The 24,600-nt window shown below is 38.1% G+C and overlaps 1 protein-coding gene across 4 annotated transcripts in view; it reads left to right on the top strand.

The window, feature by feature from the left end:
* The first annotated feature begins 8,637 nt into the window (after window positions 1-8,637).
* pde1ca (phosphodiesterase 1C, calmodulin-dependent a) overlaps window positions 8,638-24,600 on the top strand; it is a 73,953-nt gene continuing 57,990 nt past the window's right edge. For all 4 annotated transcript variants that reach the window (XM_053234304.1, XM_053234300.1, XM_053234312.1 and 1 more), the window contains exons 1-3: window positions 8,638-9,003; window positions 13,952-14,002; window positions 15,271-15,436. In XM_053234304.1, the coding sequence (XP_053090279.1) occupies window positions 8,919-9,003; window positions 13,952-14,002; window positions 15,271-15,436 (302 nt within the window). In that variant the 5' untranslated portion in view covers window positions 8,638-8,918. The remainder of the gene's footprint in view (window positions 9,004-13,951; window positions 14,003-15,270; window positions 15,437-24,600) is intronic.

Below are 24,600 nucleotides of genomic sequence, written 5' to 3'. Positions count from 1 at the left end.
CATCATCTAAACAGCATGTCTCCTATTCATATTTGTATTTGTATCTGTTTAAAACACTTTATCTGTTCATACTTAATAATGTACTCATATTCAATTTCATCCCTCTTATAAATTTCTCATAGGGTTAGTCACTTAGTCTCTCTTTGTGTCACACGCAATACAGCAAATCCTAACCTCCTAGGTAGAATACAGTATAAACAGTTTATAAGAAAAAAGTTAAATCATTTTTTTAATGAAATCACAGGATTTGCAGAAGGCCTATGATCTTGTGCATTAACATTTCTTGTGAAAGGTAAAGGACAGGGTAAGAGGACAGGGTATCTGAATTTCCTTCTTTGTGAGATCTAGTCTCTGTATGAGTGCAGTGAGAGTTCTTCGTTCTTGGCATTCAAAACCATTTAAGGTGGGTGTTGGACACTGTCAAAGGTGTTTCTTGTCTTCACTCCTGTTTGTGGTTTTCATGGACAGGATATCAAGATGCAACCAAGGTTGGAGAGGTGTCCAATATGGACTGCTAGAAATAACATCCCTGTAATTTGCAGATAATGCTGTTCTCTTGGCACCATCCAACGTGGACCTCCAGGATGCACTCAAAAGTTTTGCTGCTGAGTGGGATGAAGTCAGCTGGGTCTGAGGCCATGGTTCTCTCCCGCAAAAGAGTGAGATGCTACTTTCAGGTGAGAGGAGAGATCATGCCCCTGGAAGAGGAGTTTAAGTATCTGGGATCTTATTCCTGAGTGATGGAAAAAGAGAGAGTGAGATTGACGAACAGATTGAGTCAGCAGTAGCAGTGTTTAGTTTGAAGAGATTTGGGATAGGGTATTGAGGTGTCATGTGACTGTCTATAGCCAATGCTGTGGTTTGCTGTGCAACTTCGATAATAATCTTAGTCAGATTGTTCAAGGGATTTATAGGCTATATAAACAATTGCCTGTAGGGCCAAAACAGCATAAGTGTGCTTTCTAGTGGAGTTTTTGGGTAAATAATTTTAATAATTCCTTTTTATAAACATTTCTTTCCCACAAATACTATAATACTCATATTTACCAAAGATAAACAAATTTACGATTTTAATATTCTCCATACAGTGGGGTCCAAAAGTCTGAGACCACAATGAAAATCTGAGATTTTTTTTTTTTTTGGGAAATAAACAGAAGGTTTTAGAATTTTGAAATATTTAAAACAAAGAAAGTAAATGTTAAATGTCTTGAATATTTACAAATATCTATTTAGTATTCTGCACTATTTCTAGGTCTCTATTTAAATATAAGAATTTTTTTTGATATTGATCATGTTAACTGCTTTGTACAGAAGGTCAGATTTTCCTCATTTCCTAATCTCTTCTACTGAAGCATGTGCTGAGACGACACTCCAATGGATTTGATCTAAAATGGATCATAATGTTTTGCACAAACTTGTGGAGTCCATGCCAGCTCAAGTGCACACTGTCATTAAAGCAAATGGGAAATACCAAATGCTAAGAAACTCTGAAATTCATGTAAATATTTCATAGATTCTACTTTTCACCCGAGTTGTTATTAATTACATAATTTGTAATGAAAATTGTTGTAATAAATTAGAAAAGAATGCAAAATAGAAGCATTTTCACTAATGGTCTCAGACTTTTGTATTCAATATATAATATGATATGAGATTACTCTTCTACTTAATCCATGTTTTTAGTCACCCGACTGTAGGAGTTATTAGCTGGTGATGTTGAATACTGGCATCTTAATTGTTCTCAATATATTTTAAAAAAAAAAGAAGAAAAGCAAGTGCAAAGCAGTTTTGTAGGAAAATACTGAAGGGGTAACCATTTTGAAAACCTCTCCCAATGTCCTACAGACCACAGGCCAGACCTGACGATGATTTTCACTAATGCACTTATAGGAGTGTCTATATAGGACACAGTGTGTAGGTGATGCTCCTGGCAATTTACTGCTCTAGAAAATTGCCATGCCAGGGAACACACTCCTGGTTAGGGAGCATAAATGTGCTGTTGTCGGTTAAAGATAGAAAAGGGTGTACAGCAACCTCACCCACAGACTCAAAAACAAGCTAGTCAACAAAGGTTATTTTCATAAGCATGTCAATTTACAACTCATGAGTAAACTGTGAAAGAAACCAAGACACTGTGAGCCAACAGTCTTTTCCAACCTAAAACTATTTGAACTCTTTCTTTCCTTCTTGCACAAATCTTCCTGAAATTTCTTGCTTTTTTTGTGCATAAATGGACTCTTTTCCCAAATCACACATTCTTCTATAATATACTTTCTGTATGTGGGCAGGAGAGCAAGCACACAACTCATGGTCAATGGGAATCCTGACAAGACAGGCTCTTTATACTCTCTGGCTAAATGAGTAGTAGGTGAGGACACATCCATGTGGAAGAAAGCCATGGCCCATTCCTTACCACTGACACCACCCATAGTAATGACAGCTTTTCTCCACTCTGAAGATGGTATAAATGGCTAAATGGTTCCATTTTTATCACACCTGACCATATGATGCATTTCCATATGATTCTGTTGTTTACCTATAGTTTTAACGTGTGGAAGTGGGAGGCAGGAAGCAAGTGCAGATGCTTAGTATAATATTTCTAAGGACAAATCCAAAAATGTAGGTCGAACAATCTGAGACACACATGGAAACACTGAATGAGACTTTCTGTGTATACACAAAAACGTGGAAAATGCTGGTAAGGTGGTGCCATCTTGTTGTTTTACCTTTCTTTTATGAATGATTGTGACTGGTCCATATTCACACAATGAGCAAAAGGAGTTGCAGAATGGAGGATGTCACCGTAATGCAGCCATTGTATTAAACCCCCTGTAGGTGATATTGGCAATCTTGCTAACCTCTGTTTAGCCACCAGTTGTTTGAGTTTCATCAAATGAGTCCTTCTTCAGTCCCATGTCTTCCATTCAAACGTCTCTCCAAAGACCCTTGGAGAGGTATAGGCTAGGCTAGATAGAAACCCTCGGGTAGATATAAACAAAAGACTAGGTAAGGAAAGATTAAACAGAACAGGAACATAGGTGTGCGTCTAACATAATGTCATGTAGTTTAGTGTCATTTAGTTTAACAGTTTGCAATGGAACACACAATGTGAGCTGTTTAAATATACTGATCAGTGAGCTGGAACAGGAAACAGGTGCACACATACTGCATTTGAATAGAGGTCATAATTCATCATTTCTGACCTCAGATCAAGAAAACCCAAAGAAAATTCTCCCTTAACTCTGAATTCTTACTTAGGAACTTGGCACAGTCTCCTCAAACCTGAGTTCAGGAAGTGAAATCAAATCAACATGGCTGCTCACAGCATCAACAGTAAACAAAGTAGCACCTCTTTCCTTTATTTCCTTTATTATGTATTTGCTTTAGATCAGTCAATATACAGACTTACACTATACAGCCAAATGTTTGTGGACATCTGGCCATCACATTCATGCATGCTTTTTGAATATTCCATTCCAGATTTCACCCCCCACTTGCTGTTATAATAACCTCCACTCTTCTGGGAAGGCTTTCCACTAGATTTTGGAGCATGTGGGGATTTGCCCATTCAACCATAGAGCATTAGTGAGCATTGATGTTGGGCGAGGAGGCTTGGGGTGCAGTCGGTGTTCCAGTTCATCCCAAAGGTGCTCACTGGGGGTGAAGTCACGGCTTTGTGCAGGCCACTCAAGTGTATACATAAATATACATCATTCATCACAGTTAGCTGGCTAGCTTGTTGATAACAAATGATGAATGTGGAGGTGTCCATGTTTTTTTTTTCCATGTTTGTGGATATAGAGTATAATGATATAATATGAAATGTCTGTCTGCAAGCTTTTGTGTCTAAACAAATAATACATTTATCATACTAGACCAACAAACATAGTATACCCACACTGTTTGAAATAGTAGAATTAGGTAGGGATGCAACTTATTGGTTGAATAAAAAAATCTGTTTGGGAGTCCAAAATTTTTTTTGGGAGGATAACAATTAAACCAGAACCTACATGCACAAAATGATTAAAGGGCAGGAAGGACCTCCTCTTTGCAAAGCCAGGGATAGTTACAGAGACAGTTTAACCTAGAGCCATTAACTACCCCAGCCTTAAATATAAAGTAGTTAAGTATAAATATAACATATTCTCAAATGTTGGAACATGATAGTTTATTTAATCTTGCGATTTAATCAAGCAAAGCAGCTACTTTTCATACAGCCATGCTCGTAATTGAACAGAAGTGTGTTTATTGCTGTCAAAGCAGCACTCTGATGTCAATACTGGTAATGCAGTCATTGCACACTCTTCAAACATTTACAAGGACAGCAAGCTGCTTTTATTCTGACCCTTCCAGGGTTGGATAAAGTTACGTTTGATCTTTGTTTACTACAGCTACATCCTCCCAAGTTTGAGATCAGATGTCTTTCACACACCTTTTTAGAGTAGGTTTTATACCAATAATTATCTACATAGAAATGTCAAACTATTTTTCATGTCAAACTGTCTACTATAATTCCAGATGTAGTTCAGATATGATTTATGAGTATGTAGATCTGCAGTCTACGGTACCTGTGAGCTCAATGCTCAGTTCCTATGGTAACGTCCCTGCAGCATGCTCGGGCCTGAGTTTGGAGCACCATGGCCTTTTCAGTTAACAAGAGCTCCAATGCTGTAGGAAGGTGAGAAAAAAACAGATCAGGCTTTTGTGCTCCCACTCACACTCAAGTGAACAGACCTTGTACTGTGCTTGAATTGGCGCATCATGACTTGTCCTTGATTTTTATGTTCCTTTTAGTTATATCAATATGTAAGTGGAGATTAACCCATGAATATTATTTCAAGTGTTTGAACTTTGTTTAGGTAGTGTAATTTAAATGTTTGTCCATTAACCATAAAAATAGCATTTTTTACAAAAGGTAGGCAAAGCCTCAGTGAATCACTTGATGCGTTTCAATTTGTGTTTGCCCTTGATATAAAAATAATAAAGTAAATAGAATAACAAACCTGAATATGAAGGTTAGGCTGTTTTTTTTTTTTTTTTTTTTGGGAGGGTGGGGGTAGGTGCAAGTCATCAATGTTTTAAAATCTATATAGTCAGTGTGTAAACAGAGTGTTATTGCCAGGGAAACCTCTACAGTACCTTTAATAGCAGTAACTTCACTAGCAGTGCTTTTTCAAAACAGATGCTAATGCATAATCATGATGTAGTGAAAGCCAGTCATCTGTAAGTAAATGCCTGGGAGAAGGCAGTGGGTGGTTACTTTCAGTACTCTCAGAATTTAACTGGCTTGAATAAAAGTTGGCACACTCTGCCATAGGGAAAGCTAAAGTACACCAATATTCATAAAATTCAAACATCTACAATAATTCTGAAGTCTACATGTATAAGAGCTTCAGATATTGTTTGCATCAAACATCAGAATAAGGAAAAATCTGACACATTTTTCATGCCATGGTTGTTGATGCCAGACAAGCTACTTTGAGTGTTTCACAAACTGGTGATCTCCTTGGATTTACCTGCACAACAGTCTGTAAATTTTGGTATAAAAAGAATAGTGCAAAAAACAAAAAAACATCCAGTGAACGGTAATTCTGTTGGCAGAAACACATTGTTGATGGCCAGACTGGTTTGAGCTGATGTGACAGTTACGGTAACTCAAATAACCACTCTTTACAACAGTGGAGAGCTGAAAAGCATTTCAGTTTCTAACTTTGAGGTGGATGGGCTACAACAGCAGAAGGCTACACTGATGCTACAGTCGGTACAAGCTCACCAAAACTGTACAGTTGAATATTGGAAAAAGACCAGGAGATGTTTTTTCAGTCTTCAATTTTGCAGTTCAGGTGAACCTGTGAAAACTCTAGAAACTAGATTTAATGCATGAAAATGCCAAGAGCACAGCAGTTTCTGAAATACTCAATCCAACCTGTCTGGCAACAACAACCATGCCAAAAAATCATTAAAATCACATTTTGTCCACATACTGATGTTTCATATAAACATTAACTGAAGCTCTTGTCCTGCATCTGCATGATTTAATGCATTGTGTTGCCCTTTAATTGGTTGATTGGCCTTTCCTTGCTGATTCAATCAAATTTAGGGCTACAGAGAGTTACATGACAGCAGAATAAGAAAAGCCCTGTGCTTTAGTCATGGCACGCAGAGTCACATCAGTGAAAGCTAGCCATATTTAATTTTGTTACATTCTAATGCACAGCTTTTGTTTCATTATACACTCACTGTCCACTTTATTAGGAAGCTCTTGACCTGTGTGTGAAGATCCCAGGAGATCAGCAGTTTGTGAAATACTCAAACCAGCTCATCTGGTACCAACAACCATGCCACTGTTAAAGTCACAGAGATCACACTTTTTCCCCATTCTGATGTTTGATGTGAACATTAACTGAAGCTCTTGACCTGTATCTGCATGATTTTATGCATTCTTCTGCTGCCACATGATTGGCTGACTGGATAACTGTATAAATGAGCAGGTGTACAGGTGTTCCTATTAAAGTGGATGGTGAGTGTATACTGATCATTTTCGACCCACGTGTCTGACTGGATAATTTGTGGAAACATTGCTTCATTAATAAATTGTCTATTCTTATAATTTGGCTGAATGTACATGCATAGGAACATGTACTGGATAGGAACACTGGCTAATTAATAAATACAGGACAAACAGTTTTTTTGGCTTAAACATCATGTGTAGGTGGGGGTCATAATGATATGACATTTAAATGTCATTCTCATCTACCTTCTGTCCTGTAACATAAGTCATGTGATCTTTGACTCCTACACCTTGATTTTAAGCGTGCGTTAAGAGTGCACATGTGGTCCAACGCTTTCATTTTAGTTGTGGCCCTTGCACTGAGCTTCACTCAAACTGACCTCCATCTGACACCAATCAGAAAAGATAGTGCAATAAGGTTCTGATTCACATTTACCCCCTTTATCCACCAATGCTTTACTCCAGTTTACAAAATTACATGGGGAAATGAAAGAAAGAAAAAGGGGTTACCAAGTGATATTTTTCTAGCAAATCATTTCTACTGCCAGTAGCTTACAGTGGCCTTGGGATTGAATGGATATGCTTCACTCCTCCACAACATCAGAAAATTCACTTTGTGTTTACCTGTTGTCCATGGTAACATGGTGTGAGCAGAAAGCTTATAAGAACTCATTTCTATCATCAAGAGAAAAGCATGTTGGCTTTATATGCAGTACAGGCACTTGGATAGCAAAAAAGAGTCATTTTAATCATGTTTTTTTTTTCCTAATTTCCCTTTGTTGTCATGCAATCACATTTGTCGTTATCCTAATAGCTTTCTTTTTTTTGAAAGAACAATATTGTATCTTTTTGAATGCACTCTTTGGGTACTGTAATGAAGGTCATTGCAGTACCCAAAGAGTGCATTCAAAAAGATACAATATTGTTCTCATTAGAGCTGGTCTTTCATCACAACTCTCCTTCTCTGAAGAGCTGTTTCCACTCTGCTCCCCTTTTTCAAAGCTAATTGCAGAGATGCTAAGAATGAAAGAGCATTATTAGTTGCAGAATACCAGACAAGCCACTGCTCTGATATTTACATGGATTTTACTGTATTGTTCCCAGAAATCAATTGCTCCTGATTATGCAGACTTGAGAACAGAGTTGCTGAGAGTTCTGAAGTCAACCCCTTGAAACTCTTATTCAGCTGTTCATCGTAAACCATTAAATTATTAGTAAGTGTTATGAATTATTCAGTAACTACAGTGAAACTTGTAAGAAAGGGATGTAGAGATTGGGTTATGACATTGAGAAAAGTGGACCTACTGAGAAAGGTGGACCTGCTGACTGGGGGTTTAAGGGGTTAACTGTGTCAGGGTGAAAATGTCAAACCATGCCACTTTCAAGAAGTACAATGCTGTAATTCCAATGTGTTTACTTCATTTGACAAATACCCATTGTTCCCAAAATGGCACTGCTGTAATTACGGCTTTGAGGTGCTACTGTGTGTCACTGATACACTACGTACAATTTAAGTGGCTAATCACATGGATGAGGGGGCTGTAAGGGAACACCGATGGACAATCATCTCTGTAATTATGTGCAACGGACTCACACTACTGTGAAACTACTTTACAGAACGCCAGCTTGTATAATATCAAAGCTGTCCTTTTCCATCTCATTCACTTTTTTTGGTGCTACTTAAACCCCCTCAGATCCATTAGCCTAATGTGAGCCGTGAGGACGAGTAAATATTTTGGTGAAATATCAACTAGGGAATAATATTGTAGCTGTGTCATTGAAACAGTTGTGTGGATGCATGATATTCACTTTAGCTTTACTGTATGTGCACACTACCATGCGCACCCACTCACAGCCTGTTGAACTCACAGTGACTACATTGTATTAAAGACATGAATGAATTTATAAAACAGCACAGCAGAGTTAAGTTGTCAGGTGCCAAAGTCAGAATCACTGGTGCTAATGTATTAACACTTGAGTGAGTGGGTTAACAATCAAGGTGGAGAGAGAGTGTTTATCGTGTGCTGTGAGAGCTGAGAAGTGGGGAGGATCTCAGAAAGGGAGGGATAGAGAGTAGGAGAGACAGAGAGAGCGAGAGAGGGAGCTCTGTGTCAGTCTTTCTCTGTGCACTGGCAAATGAGCAGGCCTGGGATGCGGTCAGGACTTTAGAGCTCTCATAAGGGTACTGCAGAGGGGGCAGCCCACCTGCTTCCCAAAACTTCTATTTCTTCATCCTGATCACCCTGACACACACACACACACACACACACACACACACAAAACCACCACATGTTCCTCTGGACCAAGAGAGCAAGTTGTTCATACTCTCCAAACATACACCACGTCTATCTTCAAGGGACACTTGCAGAAGACTGACAACAAGCAAAGAACTATCTATTAAAGCAAGATGACAGAGCCCAGCTCCAAAAAACAAGGATTTAAAAAATGCCGGAGTGCCACGTTCAGCATTGACGGGTTCAGCTTCACGATAGGTAAGAGTGGAAGGAACCATGTGGGGTTGTGGCTGTGTAAAACAACTTCTTATTTTAATCTCATTACTGGCTGTTTGCTTAGTGTATTCTGATTTAAATCTTTGCAGTTAAGAGTAATAACTATTTCTGTGTTAATATCTGAAATACAAAAATAGCAGATATTTGTTTATGAAGCGTTCAAAGAAGTCTTTTTGTGTTAATGTGTCAGTAAAATGGTGAATAAAACAAGAACCAACATTGTGGAAAGTAATACAGTGAATGCTTATGAGGGGTTTTGTGTCTCTACTAAAAATACTTATGTAAGTAATGTTGTTTAAATATTTTCCAAACTTTATTCAACAGCATCCTAACAATTAATGCTTTTTAAAGCTTTTTTCTCTTTGGATCTGATGATAACAGTTGGATTTCATTGAAGTTTACATTTGTGTTATTTAAGACTTCTATCTTTTGAATGTTAAAAATTTCTCATACTCGTGCTGAATAGAATTAGATTACATAATAGCCCTGTTTTTATGTGAAATGAGTCACAGTATCTTGCATTTGTATGGAAGCAGGCACAGAACAATACAGGCGAAGTGGCAAAATGACATGACAGTTGTTTTCAGAGAACATGCAATGGTGGTAATTACAGCCTTACAAAGGTCAAGTGGCACCGCTTATGTTACAGTCGACAATCAGTCTTTATAAAGGCAGCCAAAAGGGCTAAAAAAGCTCTGCACAATTTTACCATGGTTTACATCCAAATAATGTTGCAGTTGTCTGTGAGGTTTTGATGGAGTGCAGATGTGCTCTTCAGCAGATAAGACACTTCCTCTGAGGACCTTCCTGTACCATTCAGTTACCTTTGTGATTAATGTCTCCATGGCCACCAAAGGGGGGGGAGGGGGTGATGTCATCATTACACAGTGATTTCTGTCGCTTTGTAACAAACAAGTCAGTCTCATCCCCTGCCGTGCATTCATGTGTGTGTGTGTGTGTGTGTGTGCTGGGGGGGGGACGACCCAGCAGAGAGCTCATTAGAGTACCTGTTGGCTAATCAGAATCAGGTACAGGAGGTCACTAGAGAGATAGAGAAAAAAAGAAATGGGCTGGAGGAGGAGAGTAAGATGTGTGTCTGTCCCTCAGTGGGAGACCCTCAGTCGTCATGTCATTACTGGAGTAGTCTCAGTAGCTGGGGGGGAATCATTATCACTAATGAAGTGGCCTCTTCCTACTCCTGAGGACACACACATTGAGCACAGTACAGACTCTACCTACTGACTGAGCTAAAAGAGTCCTCTTCTGAAGACCTCTGATCCCTCTTTATTATCCATCTGCCACAATGGAGTGCATGTCCCTACTTACCAGTGTGGTCGTTCAGTCTCTCTTTATCCCTCCCTTCTTCAATCCTTTGGTTTCATTCACCTGTCTGTGTGTTGCATTTTTCTCTTGTAGTCACAACTATGATCCACTACAAATACTACATATACACTTACTGGCCACTTTAATAGGAACACCTATACCCATGCTCATTACATTGTATATTGCTATTACATTGGATGTAATAATCCAATCAGCCAATTATGTGGCAGTAGCTCAGTGCATAAAATCATGCAAATACAAGTCAAGAGCTTCAGTGAATGTTCACATCAACCATCAGAATGGGAAAAAATGTAATCTCAGTGACTATGTCTTTGACTTTGGCCTTGTTGTTGGTGCCAGATGGGTTGCTTTGAATATATAGAGTTTACACTGAATAGTGCGGGGAAAAAAAATAGAGTGGCAGCTCTGCAGGGGGAAACTTGCTGATGAGAGAGGAGAGAGGAGAATGGCCAGCCTGGTTTGAGCTGATAGGAAGGCTATGGTAACACAAACAACCACTCTTTACAAATGTGGTGAGCAGAAAAGCATCTCGGAACACAAAAAAGAACCTTGAGGTGATACAACAGCAGAAGACCCCTTCAGTCAGCCAAGAACAGGAATCTAAGGCTACAGTGGACACAGGATCACTGAAACTGAACAGTTGAAAAATGTTGTCTGGTCTTTTGAAGGTTGGACCTTCAACTGTTCATTTTTGGTGAGCCTGTGCCCATTGTAGCCTCAGATTCCTGTTCCTGTTGTCTGACAGGAGTGAAATGGTCTTCTGCTGTTGTAGCGGTTCCACCTCAAGGTTCGATGTGTGTGCATTCTGATTGCAGTGCATAAGGAAATCTCTCAAGGGTTCTTCCTCATATCGTCTCAGGGAGTTTTTCCTTGCCACCATCACCTCTGGCTTGTTGATTAGGAATAAATTCATAAATTTTACATTTATATCCTGAATTTATATATTTCTGTAAAGCTGCTTTGTGACAATGTCCATTGTTAAAAGTACTACACAAACAAAACTGAATTGAATTGAATTGAATTGAAAATCAGTGCATGGTTCTGTGCATTGCACTGCTGCCACATGATTAGCTGACTGGATAATTGCATGAATGTGCAGGTGTACAAGTGTTCCTATTAAAGTGGATGTTGAATGTAAATTAAGAACTTTACAGTGGTCACCACTTATGTAGTGTTATATATACTTTATAGTGGTCAGTACATATGTATGGAAAGTTACCTGTAATCAGACTAGTGCTAGACAGGTGCATATTTTTGGGTGCCCAATTCAGATTATTGAAATTACCTTCATGAAGGTCACCTCTCTGATTTTGCTAGTTTTTTTTCTAGTATAGTGCTATCAGAGCATCTAGGCTACCTCCTTTAAAAAAAGCACTTGCCTTAATTATGTTAATCTAAAAGGCTAAAGGGCTAAAATGCTAAAAGTCAAATAGCATTGCATTGTTTTTTGTGTATTGTCCAAATCAAATTAGCAGACAGTTCAAAGTTAAGACTTAAGTTCAACGTTTGAATAGTAGATAACTGAGATGCGTCTCTGGGCTGCACAAATTCAGTACATGCAGAATAGATAATTCTGAGGTCTCATACCAAGATGAGCAACTTCCGATTTTGCTAATAAGCATTATCACTCCAAAGTTCACTTTTTCAACATTCTTCACATAGTAAGCACAACAGTGTGGGCCAAACTGTAAATCCTTCTTTATTCCTTTGACACTAAATGCATTTAGTGAACACAGCCTTCAGAATTCTTACATACATTTTGCAATGCATACATGTGTGAGGCTGGACTCAAGTGTGTAAACTCAACGTGTGTATTAGAGCTTCTGTTGATCAAGTTATCATTATTCATTGCAGACGTCAATACACAGTCAGTCAAGGCCATCATAGGAATATTCGTTTAATTTATAGGGAAAAAATAAATTATTAGTATTATTTGCATAAGCGCAGGTTTGGGGGCTTTGAGAAATAAATCCAATATCAACAAAACATGATTGTTTACTTTAATTGTTGGTTACATTTAATTGTGGTTTGTAAATAATTTTGCTTGCTTATTTCTTATGTCAGCTGGTATTTTTATAATGTAATGACCAGCCCACTTTCCCCCTCTGTGTAAATAACACTTCCATGAGTGTTCCTTTTGACCCACGCTGAGCCTCTGCATAGCATTTAAACCAATATCATTTGAGACCTGTGCTGCCTGACACCATAAACATAAAGACTTTCTTGTAACCAGCAGGACTTTTAAGAAAAATACACGTCACATACTCACATAGAGCACATGTCCACTAAACTGTTGATAGCCTGCAGAGCTGTGCAGGCTTAAATTATACCTCATTGCTTCATCTCAGTGTTCTCTCTCAGAGCCAAGCCAGTTCCCTCAGCTCAAAATCCACAGAGGCCACTTACTGATGTTCTCTTATTTTCCATCTTGACACCCACCCACACACATCCCTCCCTAAAGACTGTCTTCACAACCAAACAATAATCTCCCTTCACCTTTACTTTTTGAAAAGTCCCAAAGGACATGTTGGAAAAAGAGCAGCACTGCATCACAGCACTTTCATTTTATTCCATTCACTACTGACAGCTTGAACAACATCAAACTACCATTTCTTTCCTTCGAAAAATATATATTCATATGTAGTGATATCCTTCATACCTAGGTTGTATGTTTCATTCATCACACAGAGGTCAGAGAGTTAAAACTTCCCACCAGGCAAAAGTGCTGGTGTTAAATTATCCTGGTTTACATTTTACTAAAGTGTGTGATGCATTACTTTGAATATAATCAGAACAATTTAAGCTCAACTAAACAAGAGGCTAATATCCAATCACTCATGTCATGGTTAAATATACTATCTTTCAAGAGTGTTAATATGTGAATATTTATTCAAAAACAAGCAAAAAATAACCCAGAATATTTTCATTTACATACTGTCTATTCATTTTTTTTCTAATTTTTCCTTTTTATTATGATTCACTATGTTACATGAAATGTAATGGAACCTTTCCAAAACCATTCCAAAATTGGAACCATGAGTGACATTAAATTCATCATTTAGTAATACAATTCACACATAAACAATTCCCTAAGCCAGCTGATTACTTTATGTCTGTATTTAAAATTTTACACATAACAAGCACGTTAAGTAACTATTTTAAAGTAGTTTTCATCTATGTAAGGTAACATTCCTTATTTTTGTAAATAAAATCAATAAAGTCTGAAAAAGCACAGGCTAGACTACCCATGTTTACTTAGTAACTCACCAAACTATGATGTGCTTCCCTAAGGAGTTTGGTGTGCAATTTGCATAATTCTAACTGGTGTTCTTAAAACTTCTATTCTTTTTTAGCAATGTAAGGAAAACTACCAAACTACTAAAATTTGATGACCAAAAATTGTGCAAAATCATTATTCTCATAAATCTAAAATATTTCACACAAATAAAAATTGTATATCATTATATATATATATATATATATATACAGTACATTTATTACATCTATTGGAACTTACACATAGTATGTTTTTATATGCTTTCCTCAAGGTGTGTGCTTATCCTTCTGTCACTCTTTTGAATTGCAGTCGCAAATGAAACAGGAGAAAGCCACCCCAGGCCTCTGGCCCGCTTTGCACGTGAGTATCTACACTATAACAGTCTGAATATGATATCATTAGACACTATAGTACAAAAGATGTGCATAATAGAGCTTTTAAAATAAATATACTGAAAACTTGAATCTGATTGATCAGAATGTGTTGATAAATTTTCTATAACAACATGGCTCTGACAGTAGTTCAGCTTCAAGGCAAATCACTAATTTTGTTCTAATATGTGATAGTAACAGCTAATTCATGGGGACTTGTATGGAGGAAGTGCCACATAATCTAATGCTAGTAATAAATAGATTTAAGAAGATGTTGTTAAGTAACCAAAAAAAAAACAAAACATATTGTTGATATGGTGAAACTTTCTGCAAGGAGACATTATTTATAACATTTATGGAAGGAGTCACCAGTGTGAGAGCTTTGACAAAATTCAAAGACAAAGCTGTTTGTTCAAGATTTTTTGGCCCATAAAAAGAGAAAACAGATGCTGGAGAGGGAGCAATTGTTTATATAGCTGCAATAACATATGCAGTAACAGGATGTTCCATAACATGTAGATGTAACTATACACTATATACTGTGCTGTAACAGGAAAGAAACACTTTAACATGTACTGGAAATAATCAAATTTGGAGTGTTAACATCTCTGCTTCGTGTTAGGCCACATCACGTTTTAATCATTGTCACTGATTATAACAGCACACCCTGTTATGTATTCCATATATAGTAATATAATAGGCTTTTATAATCTGAATACATCTATGTTTATATTATGTATTGCTGACATTATGATCAAACACCCTGAATGATGAGTGGTATTCAGTTTTCCATTTAATTTTCACTACCCATTTGCTAATCCCCTTATTGCCCCATGTTATTTGTGACAAACGTGAACCTAATGCACAGTGAATGGCTTTCAACATGTATATGTGTAGCAAGTAGGCTAGATGGCAGCATTAGCCAGCATCACCAATGCTCTTTCTTTAGAAAGAGGAATTCATGAATTCCTCACTAGTGGAGCAGCAGTTCTACCAGCACAGATTGAACGGCAGGGGGAGATATAAATCTACAACTGTCATTTCAGTGGGAGTCCATAGCAGTTTTTTTTTTTTTTTGGTGAACATATTGTAAACAAACAAACAAATGCAGAATTGTATTTTTTTGGCTTTGCAAAACACACATTTGTATATACCATGTATAAAAGTTACAGTCAGACAACTTTATTGTTATTATAGCTTTCTAATTAATTGCTCTCTGTTGTACCTTCCTGATCTTGTACCCTCTGTTGATTGCAGGCTCCAAGTCCCAAAATGCCTTGTGGAATGCTATAACAGCGGGCATTGGGATCAGGGACAAAGACAAGAGAGGGATATTAATTGACCCACGCAGTCCTGAGGAGATCCTCTCTGATGAGTTGCCTGCTGTAGACAGTCCTGATGCCATGGAGAAGACTGCAATCAGGTTTGGAAGATGTTACAGTCTTTTATTCTTACTGTTCTTCCATCTCAGCGACACAGGTCCATGCTGCAGAATAAGTGGCTGTTGATTAAAAGGGGGCTAATGGTGCAACCCTATGTCTATTCATTGCTTTGAATCTGACTGGCCAGAATGACCTAATGTTTTGAGAACATACACCCGGTGTTTGTGAATGCTGCCTCTTTAAATAGGGTCAAACTGAAAAAAAATTAGGCTGTCCACATTGTGTTTACAGACATGGCTGTTGTGGGTCAATGGACATGCTACATTGAGCATGCTAGGATTATAGCAATCGAAGTACACTGTTTGTGAACTCACTAAATGTTTGTGTGTGAACGCCTCTTTGTAAGTGCTTAGAGCTTAGTGGAACAGCTGGCAGGTGTTGATTGGAGAGTATTGACTGAACAGATCAATGAGACTTTAAGTCCATATGAGCATGACCTGATTGCTGTGTATGTTCTATGGTAAAATGCTGCCAAGGTTTCTCTAGCAATTTCATTAGATATTCTATGTTGCTTTAGGTGTGTACCATTGACAATAATTGCTACACAGTGAAACAAATAATAATCAGCCATTTAATACATCTCTGTGTATCGGTTACCAAGACCACTGCTTATGGTAAATTCAACTGAGCTACCACCCACTTTCTTTAATGCAATTATGCAGTTTACAGTTGCCATAACTACAGCCAATTGTTTCACCCTGCTCCATTTCTTTTTATTGCAGGCTATCTGTGTATCTATGTAATAACTTTCTTTAGGTATAGTCACTTTGGTTTCATGTGCAGTTTTGCCAAGCGTGTATTCAAGGCATACTGTACCTACTAGTCATACTAGACCACACACAGTATGCAGTATGTGAATAACATACTGCATACTGTGTGTGTGGTATGTGAATAACATAACGTAGCTATTTTCATGTCGTCCTACATCACACATGGCAACACAGCCATTTCTTTTAAAAAAAATATAAATAAAATATAAATAAAATGTGTAAAAGTTGTATATTTTGTAAATATATCCTAGCTAATAAGCCCATGTGAACAGTCAAATGCTAACAGACAACTATTAGCAAAAGCCAAATACAATGCTAGTTTGCTAGTTTTTAATCAGTCTCATGGCTTTAACAATTAATATTTAACAAATTAATCCATTTTATATTTATATTTTTCTTCAGATGCTCAGCAGACCATGATAATACTTCATACAGATGATTTCTGTTCTGCTAGATAGCTTGTTACTGTTACTGTTACTTTATTAGGAACGCTATACTAATACTAAAACAGTCAAAATTCTTCGTGGCATGGATTCCACAAGATGGTGGAAACATTCCTTTGAGATTCTGGTCCATGTTGACATGACTGCATCACACAATTCCTGCAGATTTTTCAGGTGCACTTTCATGCTACGAATCTCCCGTTCTACCGCATCCCAAATGTGCTCTATTGGGTTCAGATCCAGTGACTGATCCGACATGGTCTTCTGTTGTCGTGTCCCATCCCTCTCAGGGTTCGACATGTTGTGCATTTTGAGATGCTTTTCTGCTCACCACAGTTGTACAGAGTGGTTATCTGAGTTACTGTAGCGTTTCTGTCAGCCTGAACCAGTCTGGCCATTCTCCATTGACCTCTCTCATCAACAAAGCGTTTCTGTCCGCAGACCTTCTGCTCACTGGATCTTTTTTCTTTATTGCACCATTCTGAGTAAACTCTACAGACTGTTGTGCATGAAAATCCCAGGAGATCAGCAGTTACAGAAATACTCAAACCAGCCTGTCTGGCACCAACAATCATGCCATGGTCAAAATCACTGAGATCACATTTTTCCTCCATTCTGATGGTTGACGTGAACATTACCCAAAGCTGCTGGCCCGTATGTGCATGATTTTATGCATTGCACTGCTGCCATACGATTAGCTGATTAGATAATTGCATGAATGAGTAGGTGTACAGGTGTTCCTAATAAAGTGCTCAGTGAGTGTATGTTCCCAAATAAAGAATAAAGTGGTTTTTGAGCTTATTTCTGCCATATGCAGAATTTTTTTTTTCCAACACCATCCTTTATCACATTTTTAATCACAGAACTTGAAAATCCACTGCACAAAAGTAAGCAGTGGTAACTCAGAGGTACTTGCATGTACAAATGAATTTGATTAAAAAGAAGTCACATGAAAGTGTACTATATCAAATGATAATTCTTACATACTGTGTACCATACTACAACACATTATGTAAATACGCCATGTTAGACACTATTATTGTACATTATACAGTATTGCTGTAATCCCTCCTACTGATGTTGTCTGATAGTGTCTGTGTATTTCATCAGTTTTGTTTTCTTTTATTACTTTTATTTTTGGTAAACACCATTACTCTGGCTAATGGATACAGCCAGCAATATGGATCTGTGTAGAGTGGAGAAAAAGCAACAGTTATGAACAGTAACCATTGTTAATGCCTAGATCTGTGCTGCTGCATGAACCAACCTACAGTACAAGCTGGTGTTCCTCAGCATGGGAATGGTGTATATAATCATCTTTATGTCCCTCAAGCCAGGATGTTCCAGTGTTTAGTTAGTACAGCCTCAGTTTCTAGATGTTATCTCGATCCATTTCTGACTCAGAGTGCCCAGACCTCAAAGGTATTTGTCTATATTCCAAACTCTGTCATCATTCAAATCTATGCCCACATTCCAGAGTCAGCCAGACAAAATTTAATAATTCTCGCTTCGAATATTAGTGCCAAAACACCTTCCGGTATGTAATATCTAACAGGATCTCCAGTAAACTTCACATGGCAGCCAGTGTCTTGACTTATCTTAACAGTCCCAGCTTGCAGAGCTAGCCTGCTATGGCTCTAGTTATGCCTGTATCAGTGTTTTGCTTTCCTTTATTTATCATCTTTTAATTGCTATCAAACATTTACATCATACATAGTGAGTGTGTGTTCCCACTCTGTGTGGTTAGAGTTAACTGTGGTACCTTTTTAATGTGAATGCATAAAATCTGGACAAGCAGAATACTAAGACGGAAAAAAAAAATACATTTGTTTTAGGTAGACTGTAATGATGACTGCAATTGATTCATCATCAGCTCATGACTGCTGTTAGTTGACCAAGGAAATGTTCATTCTCCAGGCAGAGGACCAGCAAGCAGGAGCAGTCATAGCATCAGTTATTTGATTTGACTTAAAATTCATTTTATTTTTATAACACTTTTAACAGACATTGTCACAGAGCAGCTTTCCAGGTTACGTTCTTATTTTATGCTACACAATATAACCTGGTGTGTGTGCATGTGTGTGTGTGTGTAAGAGATTGATATTTAAATGTTGCAGATGAAATGGCACTCGGTATTTCTGTGACTAAAAGATGCTTTGAAAGCTTAATTATTTTTCATGACCTTTCCAAGTCTTCTGGTGATTAGAAAACACTTTCTGCCAAGAAAATGTGTCTTCATGTGCATGTGCTTGTGTGTGTGTGTTTGTGTGCTTGATTGTATGTGTATCTTTCAGGCTCTTGAGATTATATATGAAAATGTGAATAACATTTGGGGGAAAAACAACTTAGCATACTTACCAGACCAGGACTGAGAACATTTGTGAATTTTAGTTTAAGCTTATGTTATCCATGCTATTTGATAGGCAGGGAATGCACGATAAAGAGACTGAAGAGACTGAATAATGGATAGCAGTGCTCTGAGTGTATAATCCTCTCTCTCATCCACGCTGAAGTGACAGAGAGGGAGCAAGAGTTATAGCAAGCTGCATCATGCACGCAGACCATTTGTGTAAGGTAAACATGTAAGGTCTCCACAAAATGCAGACATATCGGTTTTTTATTCTGCTGTTGCTCCATTATTTAATCTTTTTAATTTCTGTGGCTAGTTACATTGCTTCATAGAGAGCAGCTACAATTACCCTTTTACACTGAGTCTGCATTGTGTTACTGTGAAAGTTATAAGTGCTAATCTATTTTATGAAAATAACATAATTTCCCCCTTTAATACCAGCCATTTGAATGTATAATATTAGAATTCATAACACATTCATATTTTCTATCATTTCAAGTTACTCAAGGAATGTAAGAAATCCTTTTTTGCGAAAGCTTGAATTTCCCATCATGCATATAATATCTGTCTCTCTCTGGAACCTGTCTGCGGTTCTAATGCAGTTATGTTTCAGCAGACAGTAGTGGATGATCCAAGGGGAAGATTATCATCAATCAGTCTAAGTGAGACAGTAAAGGGGTACACATGAGAGACGCGTTTCTGCCTGCCTGCAACACAGTGGCATTAGATCTGACGTCAATGTGCCACTCGGCTTGCTATAAATACCCGGCCATAAACAGCGCTCCAGTGAACTCTATAATGTTCTATTAGCACTTCATTGTGCATGTGGAGGCACTTGTAAAGGGGCACTGGGGAGCAAGCCTGCCTTACTAAAGAGCAGTGCAGTGAAAGTGAGAGGAAGAAAAGCAGTTATTTTTTTAGGTGTTAGGGCTAAGCTGTGTTAGCCTGTCATCACTACCACAAGCCCCACTGCAAAGAGGAGAAAGATGAACTGTGTGCTACATATTCTCTGTTTATTCCCCTCCCTTTTGCAATATATCATAACCCTGTGGCTCCAAACAGCATGGTTGAAAGAATGCTATCCAACCTTTCTCCAGTCTCTCAGGTTGTAACCTCAGCACACACAGTCAAACATCATTTACACAGTAAAAGCATCTCAGTGAGAACATACACAAATGTCACATCAGCAGGGACCCAAAGCTTGTCTTTCAACAGAATGAAAAGATGGAGGAGACCATCAGGGGCTTTGGGATTTTACCCCAACACATTTGTAAGAGTTTAGAGATAGAGGATGAGAGGCAGCTCAGAGAAGAAGAAAAAAAGTTGTAAAGATGAGGACTGTACCAGGGGATTGCTTTCATGAAGATATTGTCAGGAATCCAGACGACCTTTCTTAGAGTGTCTATATAGGAATGGTGATGTCACACCACAGACACTGCTATTCAATGCAAAAGTGGGACCCACATCCTGTATATCTCTTAGTAATGCAAAGGTAAACCTTCAAATTAAGATATAGAAACATTTCATACAAATGTATTTCATACATTTCAGGTCATACAATAAAATAAAAGATTAAAGTAAGTGAAACTCAAAAAAAAAAAAAAAGGAAACCAGTTCTCCAACACCTTTAGTGTAAACTGCAACCTGGTAAACCACTGAGTCCGTCTTCAAAGATTTGGCATTTGCTTGCCTGTAGGTGGATATCCAGATATGTATGCATGTTTTTCATGCTATTTTAGTCAAAGTGTGTGTTGGAACTTGTGACAATATACTGTAGCTTTCTGGATGGTTTTCAAAAAAAAACAAAAAAAAAAAAACATTAGATTGTCTTGGTAACTTCTTCTACAGATAATATGAGCCATCTATCCAACCCCCTGTCATTTGCCAAGATATTATGATGAGATATTAAGACTTTATGTAAAAATCCTAAATGGTAGTCCCATCATGATCTTCAAACATTGGGTTGTCCATCACATGTAGTATAACAATTTTACAGAAGGGGACACTCACTGATGCTGACAGCACAGAAGATCTCAATTTCTGCAAAAGATCTCTCTTTATTCATTGCAGAATAAGGAATTTTATTTTTTCAAAAGTCTAATTACTATTTATTTTATCTTACATATAATCATTTTTTTTCCGTTTCACATTGCTATCAATAGAATTCTTTACACATAGAAAACCCACAGCTCTCTCTGAACATGTGTTGAAATGGAACTGTGGTTTCTGTACGTAAATTCAGATGTGATGCATTTGGCAGTCTGTGGCTTTTGAATGCTCATCAGAAACAGCACTATCTGAAGCAATCTCTCCTATAGTGGATGTATGGGTTGTTGCCTGAAGGTTTCTATGGCATGTATCTTTTGGCGTTTACACATCATATAAGCCAGAAAGGCGAGCACATTTTGTGAGTTCTTTGAGATAACACTGCTGTGCTATAGCAGAATTCATACATTATATTAGAAGCATTGGCCATGCAGACAGATGGTGCTGTCTTGAGATAAGACACAGTGTTATTGTATTGCAATGCATGGAATCTGGAGAAAATAAAAAATAAATGAAGAAATATATAAAATCCATTTCTCGTGTATATGGAAATATTCACAACAGCATGGTGTCAGAATGGAGTCAGAATAGTCTTTCAATGTTAGGTCTGTCATTACCAGGCAGCTCTCATTCCTTCAGATAGCTCTCTTTGCTAACTTATGGATGATTTGACCTTTGCTTTTTTTCCCCACTTCCCAATCTGAAGGCACACAAATCTTCAACAGGAGCACATAAACGTTCATACAGGTGGGTGTAGAATTCTCATTTCACCCAAATGGCTTGGCGTTAATGTTCTTGCGCTCTGCGGATTTTCTCTTGATTATCGTCTCTCTCTTAGCAGAACCTTTTGCCAGCTCCCTGATAGGACTGTGGCAGGCCAGGCTTATTTTAGTGGAGAAACCTAATTTTCCAGTTGACTGCCATCACCCTGGGGAAAATGAGCAGAGGGAAAGCAGAGGTTTGGATTGAGTGAGCGTGTAAAGGCCAGGCCTACTCCCAGGGACAGAGCATACAGCCAGACTGAGCCATTGTATCGCGTAACCAATATAGTGGGCTAGCTGGGCTTTGGGTGTGGATTTAAGCCAAGTTGAGCACACATAAGACAGATTACAGGGGATTTATACTAATAGACTTCTTCCATGCTCTTTAGTGTGTTGGAATTATGATAGAAATTGCATAAATCAGTGATGTAATAATGTTATCCCAGTACACTGTGTATTTAACCCATTCCTAAAACTGATACTGTATAATATTTGAGCTGTGCTTGGACACACACAGTAATTCTTTGTGCTTCCATTTGATTGTCAGATAAGGTTTTCAGGATCAGTGATGAGATTGGATTCTAATAATACTGTACTACTCTATACTGAGAATGCCAATATTATGTAGAACTGAGTAACCTTCAGTGCCTTGTGTGTGCCTGTGTGTGTGTGTGTTATACACTGATACTCTCAACATATTACATCAATTAACAAAGGAATTTAATTCAATTATTTATTTACTTAAATGAATTATTTTCCCATTTGTTGTCTTAGTATATTCCTATGCCCAGTGTATTTCCTTGTCTTGAATATACTATAGCTATTATTTTAAACATTTGCATATAAGATGGTGGGTGATGAAAACATTAGTCATGCTTGACCACCTGTTATTCAGTGATGATTTGTGCCACAATGTCCTTAGATAAACCTTTGTGATTCACATCCTGTGAAATTGCAGCACTAATGGTCACTGTGTAGCCTCTAGCCTTAACAATGACCTCAATTAAAGATCAGTCTGATACTCCTTTTAGCTCTAGATCCAGCAACTTTAGGTCCAGAACGAAACTGAAAACAGTGGGAGGTGTGTGTATGTGTGTGTGTGTGAACATTCTTTGTTCATGGTTTGCACAATTGAGCATTCACAGCCTGTTTTTTCACTCACCAGTGGTTGAAAATCAAAAATCAATTGGCTGGCTTTTTGGGGTTGTACTCAGACTCAGAGTGCATTTAACTATCCACTTGACGCACTGATGATGGTCGGAGCAGAATCATTTATCTGCATGACGTCTACTTAAATGTAGTGTCACCATGTTAGCCATGCATGTGATGAGGACTGGAGTAAATCTCTCCTGGTAAAACACACATACACACACATATAAGCTCACACCTGTTTCTCATTATAAACATTTCCTCTGACTGGGCACTCAATTACTTTGGTGATACGGTAGATTCCCTGTGAAAACACGGCCTCATTAGCATGACTGCCAAGGTCTTTCAAAGGTGGAGAAAGATAATTCATGATTCAAATGAACAAGGACAAGGTGTCCTCATCAACATCCACCTCATTCTATTGGACAAACATAGTAGTGGGGGGTTATCACTGACCACATCATCTATTGACAGGCACAAAACAGGCAAGGACATTCACACAGCAGCAGCCTGAAAGAAACAGCATGGTGCTCAATACAGAGGTGGACGGACGGCAGGCGAGTGCTACATGCAGTGCTGAAGCAGCATGCAATCATTGAGGTGAGGAAACTACAGTGAGTCCATGAGGTTATGCAGAGATAAACTACAGAAACTACTCTTAGTATCTGTAAATCACATGGGTGGGGAAGTGAGATACATGCACAGTACAGTATATTATGGGCCATCCACAGCTGGAGGATTGACCATCAGATGTGGTATAAGCGGAATAACACGCTCCAGACTGTGCAGTTTCCATTTTGGGGTGGTACCTCCCCGATGCGAAGCACATTACCTCACTCCTGAATGGATTTTTGTGCCTCTGCCACTGAGTGATGGAATATGGAATAGTCATTGCAACCAGCAGATGAACTGATTATATTTTGGTATTGATCCAAACAAGGTCAAGGTCACAGCAAGGTCAAATGTCTGAAACAGTTTTTCTTCAATAACTTCTTTCACGTTTGAAATATATTTTAAGAGTATTTCTGACATACAAATTAGCAACAAGAACAACTAGACTTGGTGGTGGTGGAGACATCCCAGTTGGCATCGAGTTCAACTTGTTTTTGTCTGTCATGTGTTATTCCTGACATATTTATTTAGAAGTTTTATCTCTCCATCATTCATTAATGCAACATTATTCATATGTACTATGTTTGGTCTTTCATTCATTCCTCTTGAGTAACTGCTTTATCCTGGTCAGCGTCACAGTGGATACATAACCTATCCTGAGAACACAGGTTACCAGGACCTGAATAGTCCACCAGTCCATTGCAGGGTACCATGTATATACACACATTCACACACACACACCTGGGGGTGATTTTTTTTAGTGTAGCCTAGATTAGCCAGTCCACCTACGGGCATGTTTTTGGGAGGTAGGTTTAAACCAGAGAACCCAGAGGAAACCTACACAGACACAAGAACACATGAAACTCCTCAGTAATCTAACAGTAACCTGAAATCCAAAGTAAACTGGGAATGCTGGAGCTTTGAGGTGGCAACAATGTCCAACCATGCCCATGTTTTTTTTTTTTTGTTTGTTTAAATGAATATTTTATAATTATTTTTCCTGGTTAGTAAATG

The sequence above is a fragment of the Pangasianodon hypophthalmus genome, chromosome 1, assembly GCF_027358585.1.
Source record: "Pangasianodon hypophthalmus isolate fPanHyp1 chromosome 1, fPanHyp1.pri, whole genome shotgun sequence".
Taxonomy (NCBI): domain Eukaryota; kingdom Metazoa; phylum Chordata; class Actinopteri; order Siluriformes; family Pangasiidae; genus Pangasianodon; species Pangasianodon hypophthalmus.
The sequence above is the reverse complement of the archived record's forward strand: the minus strand, read 5'-3'. Positions and strand labels throughout refer to the sequence as shown.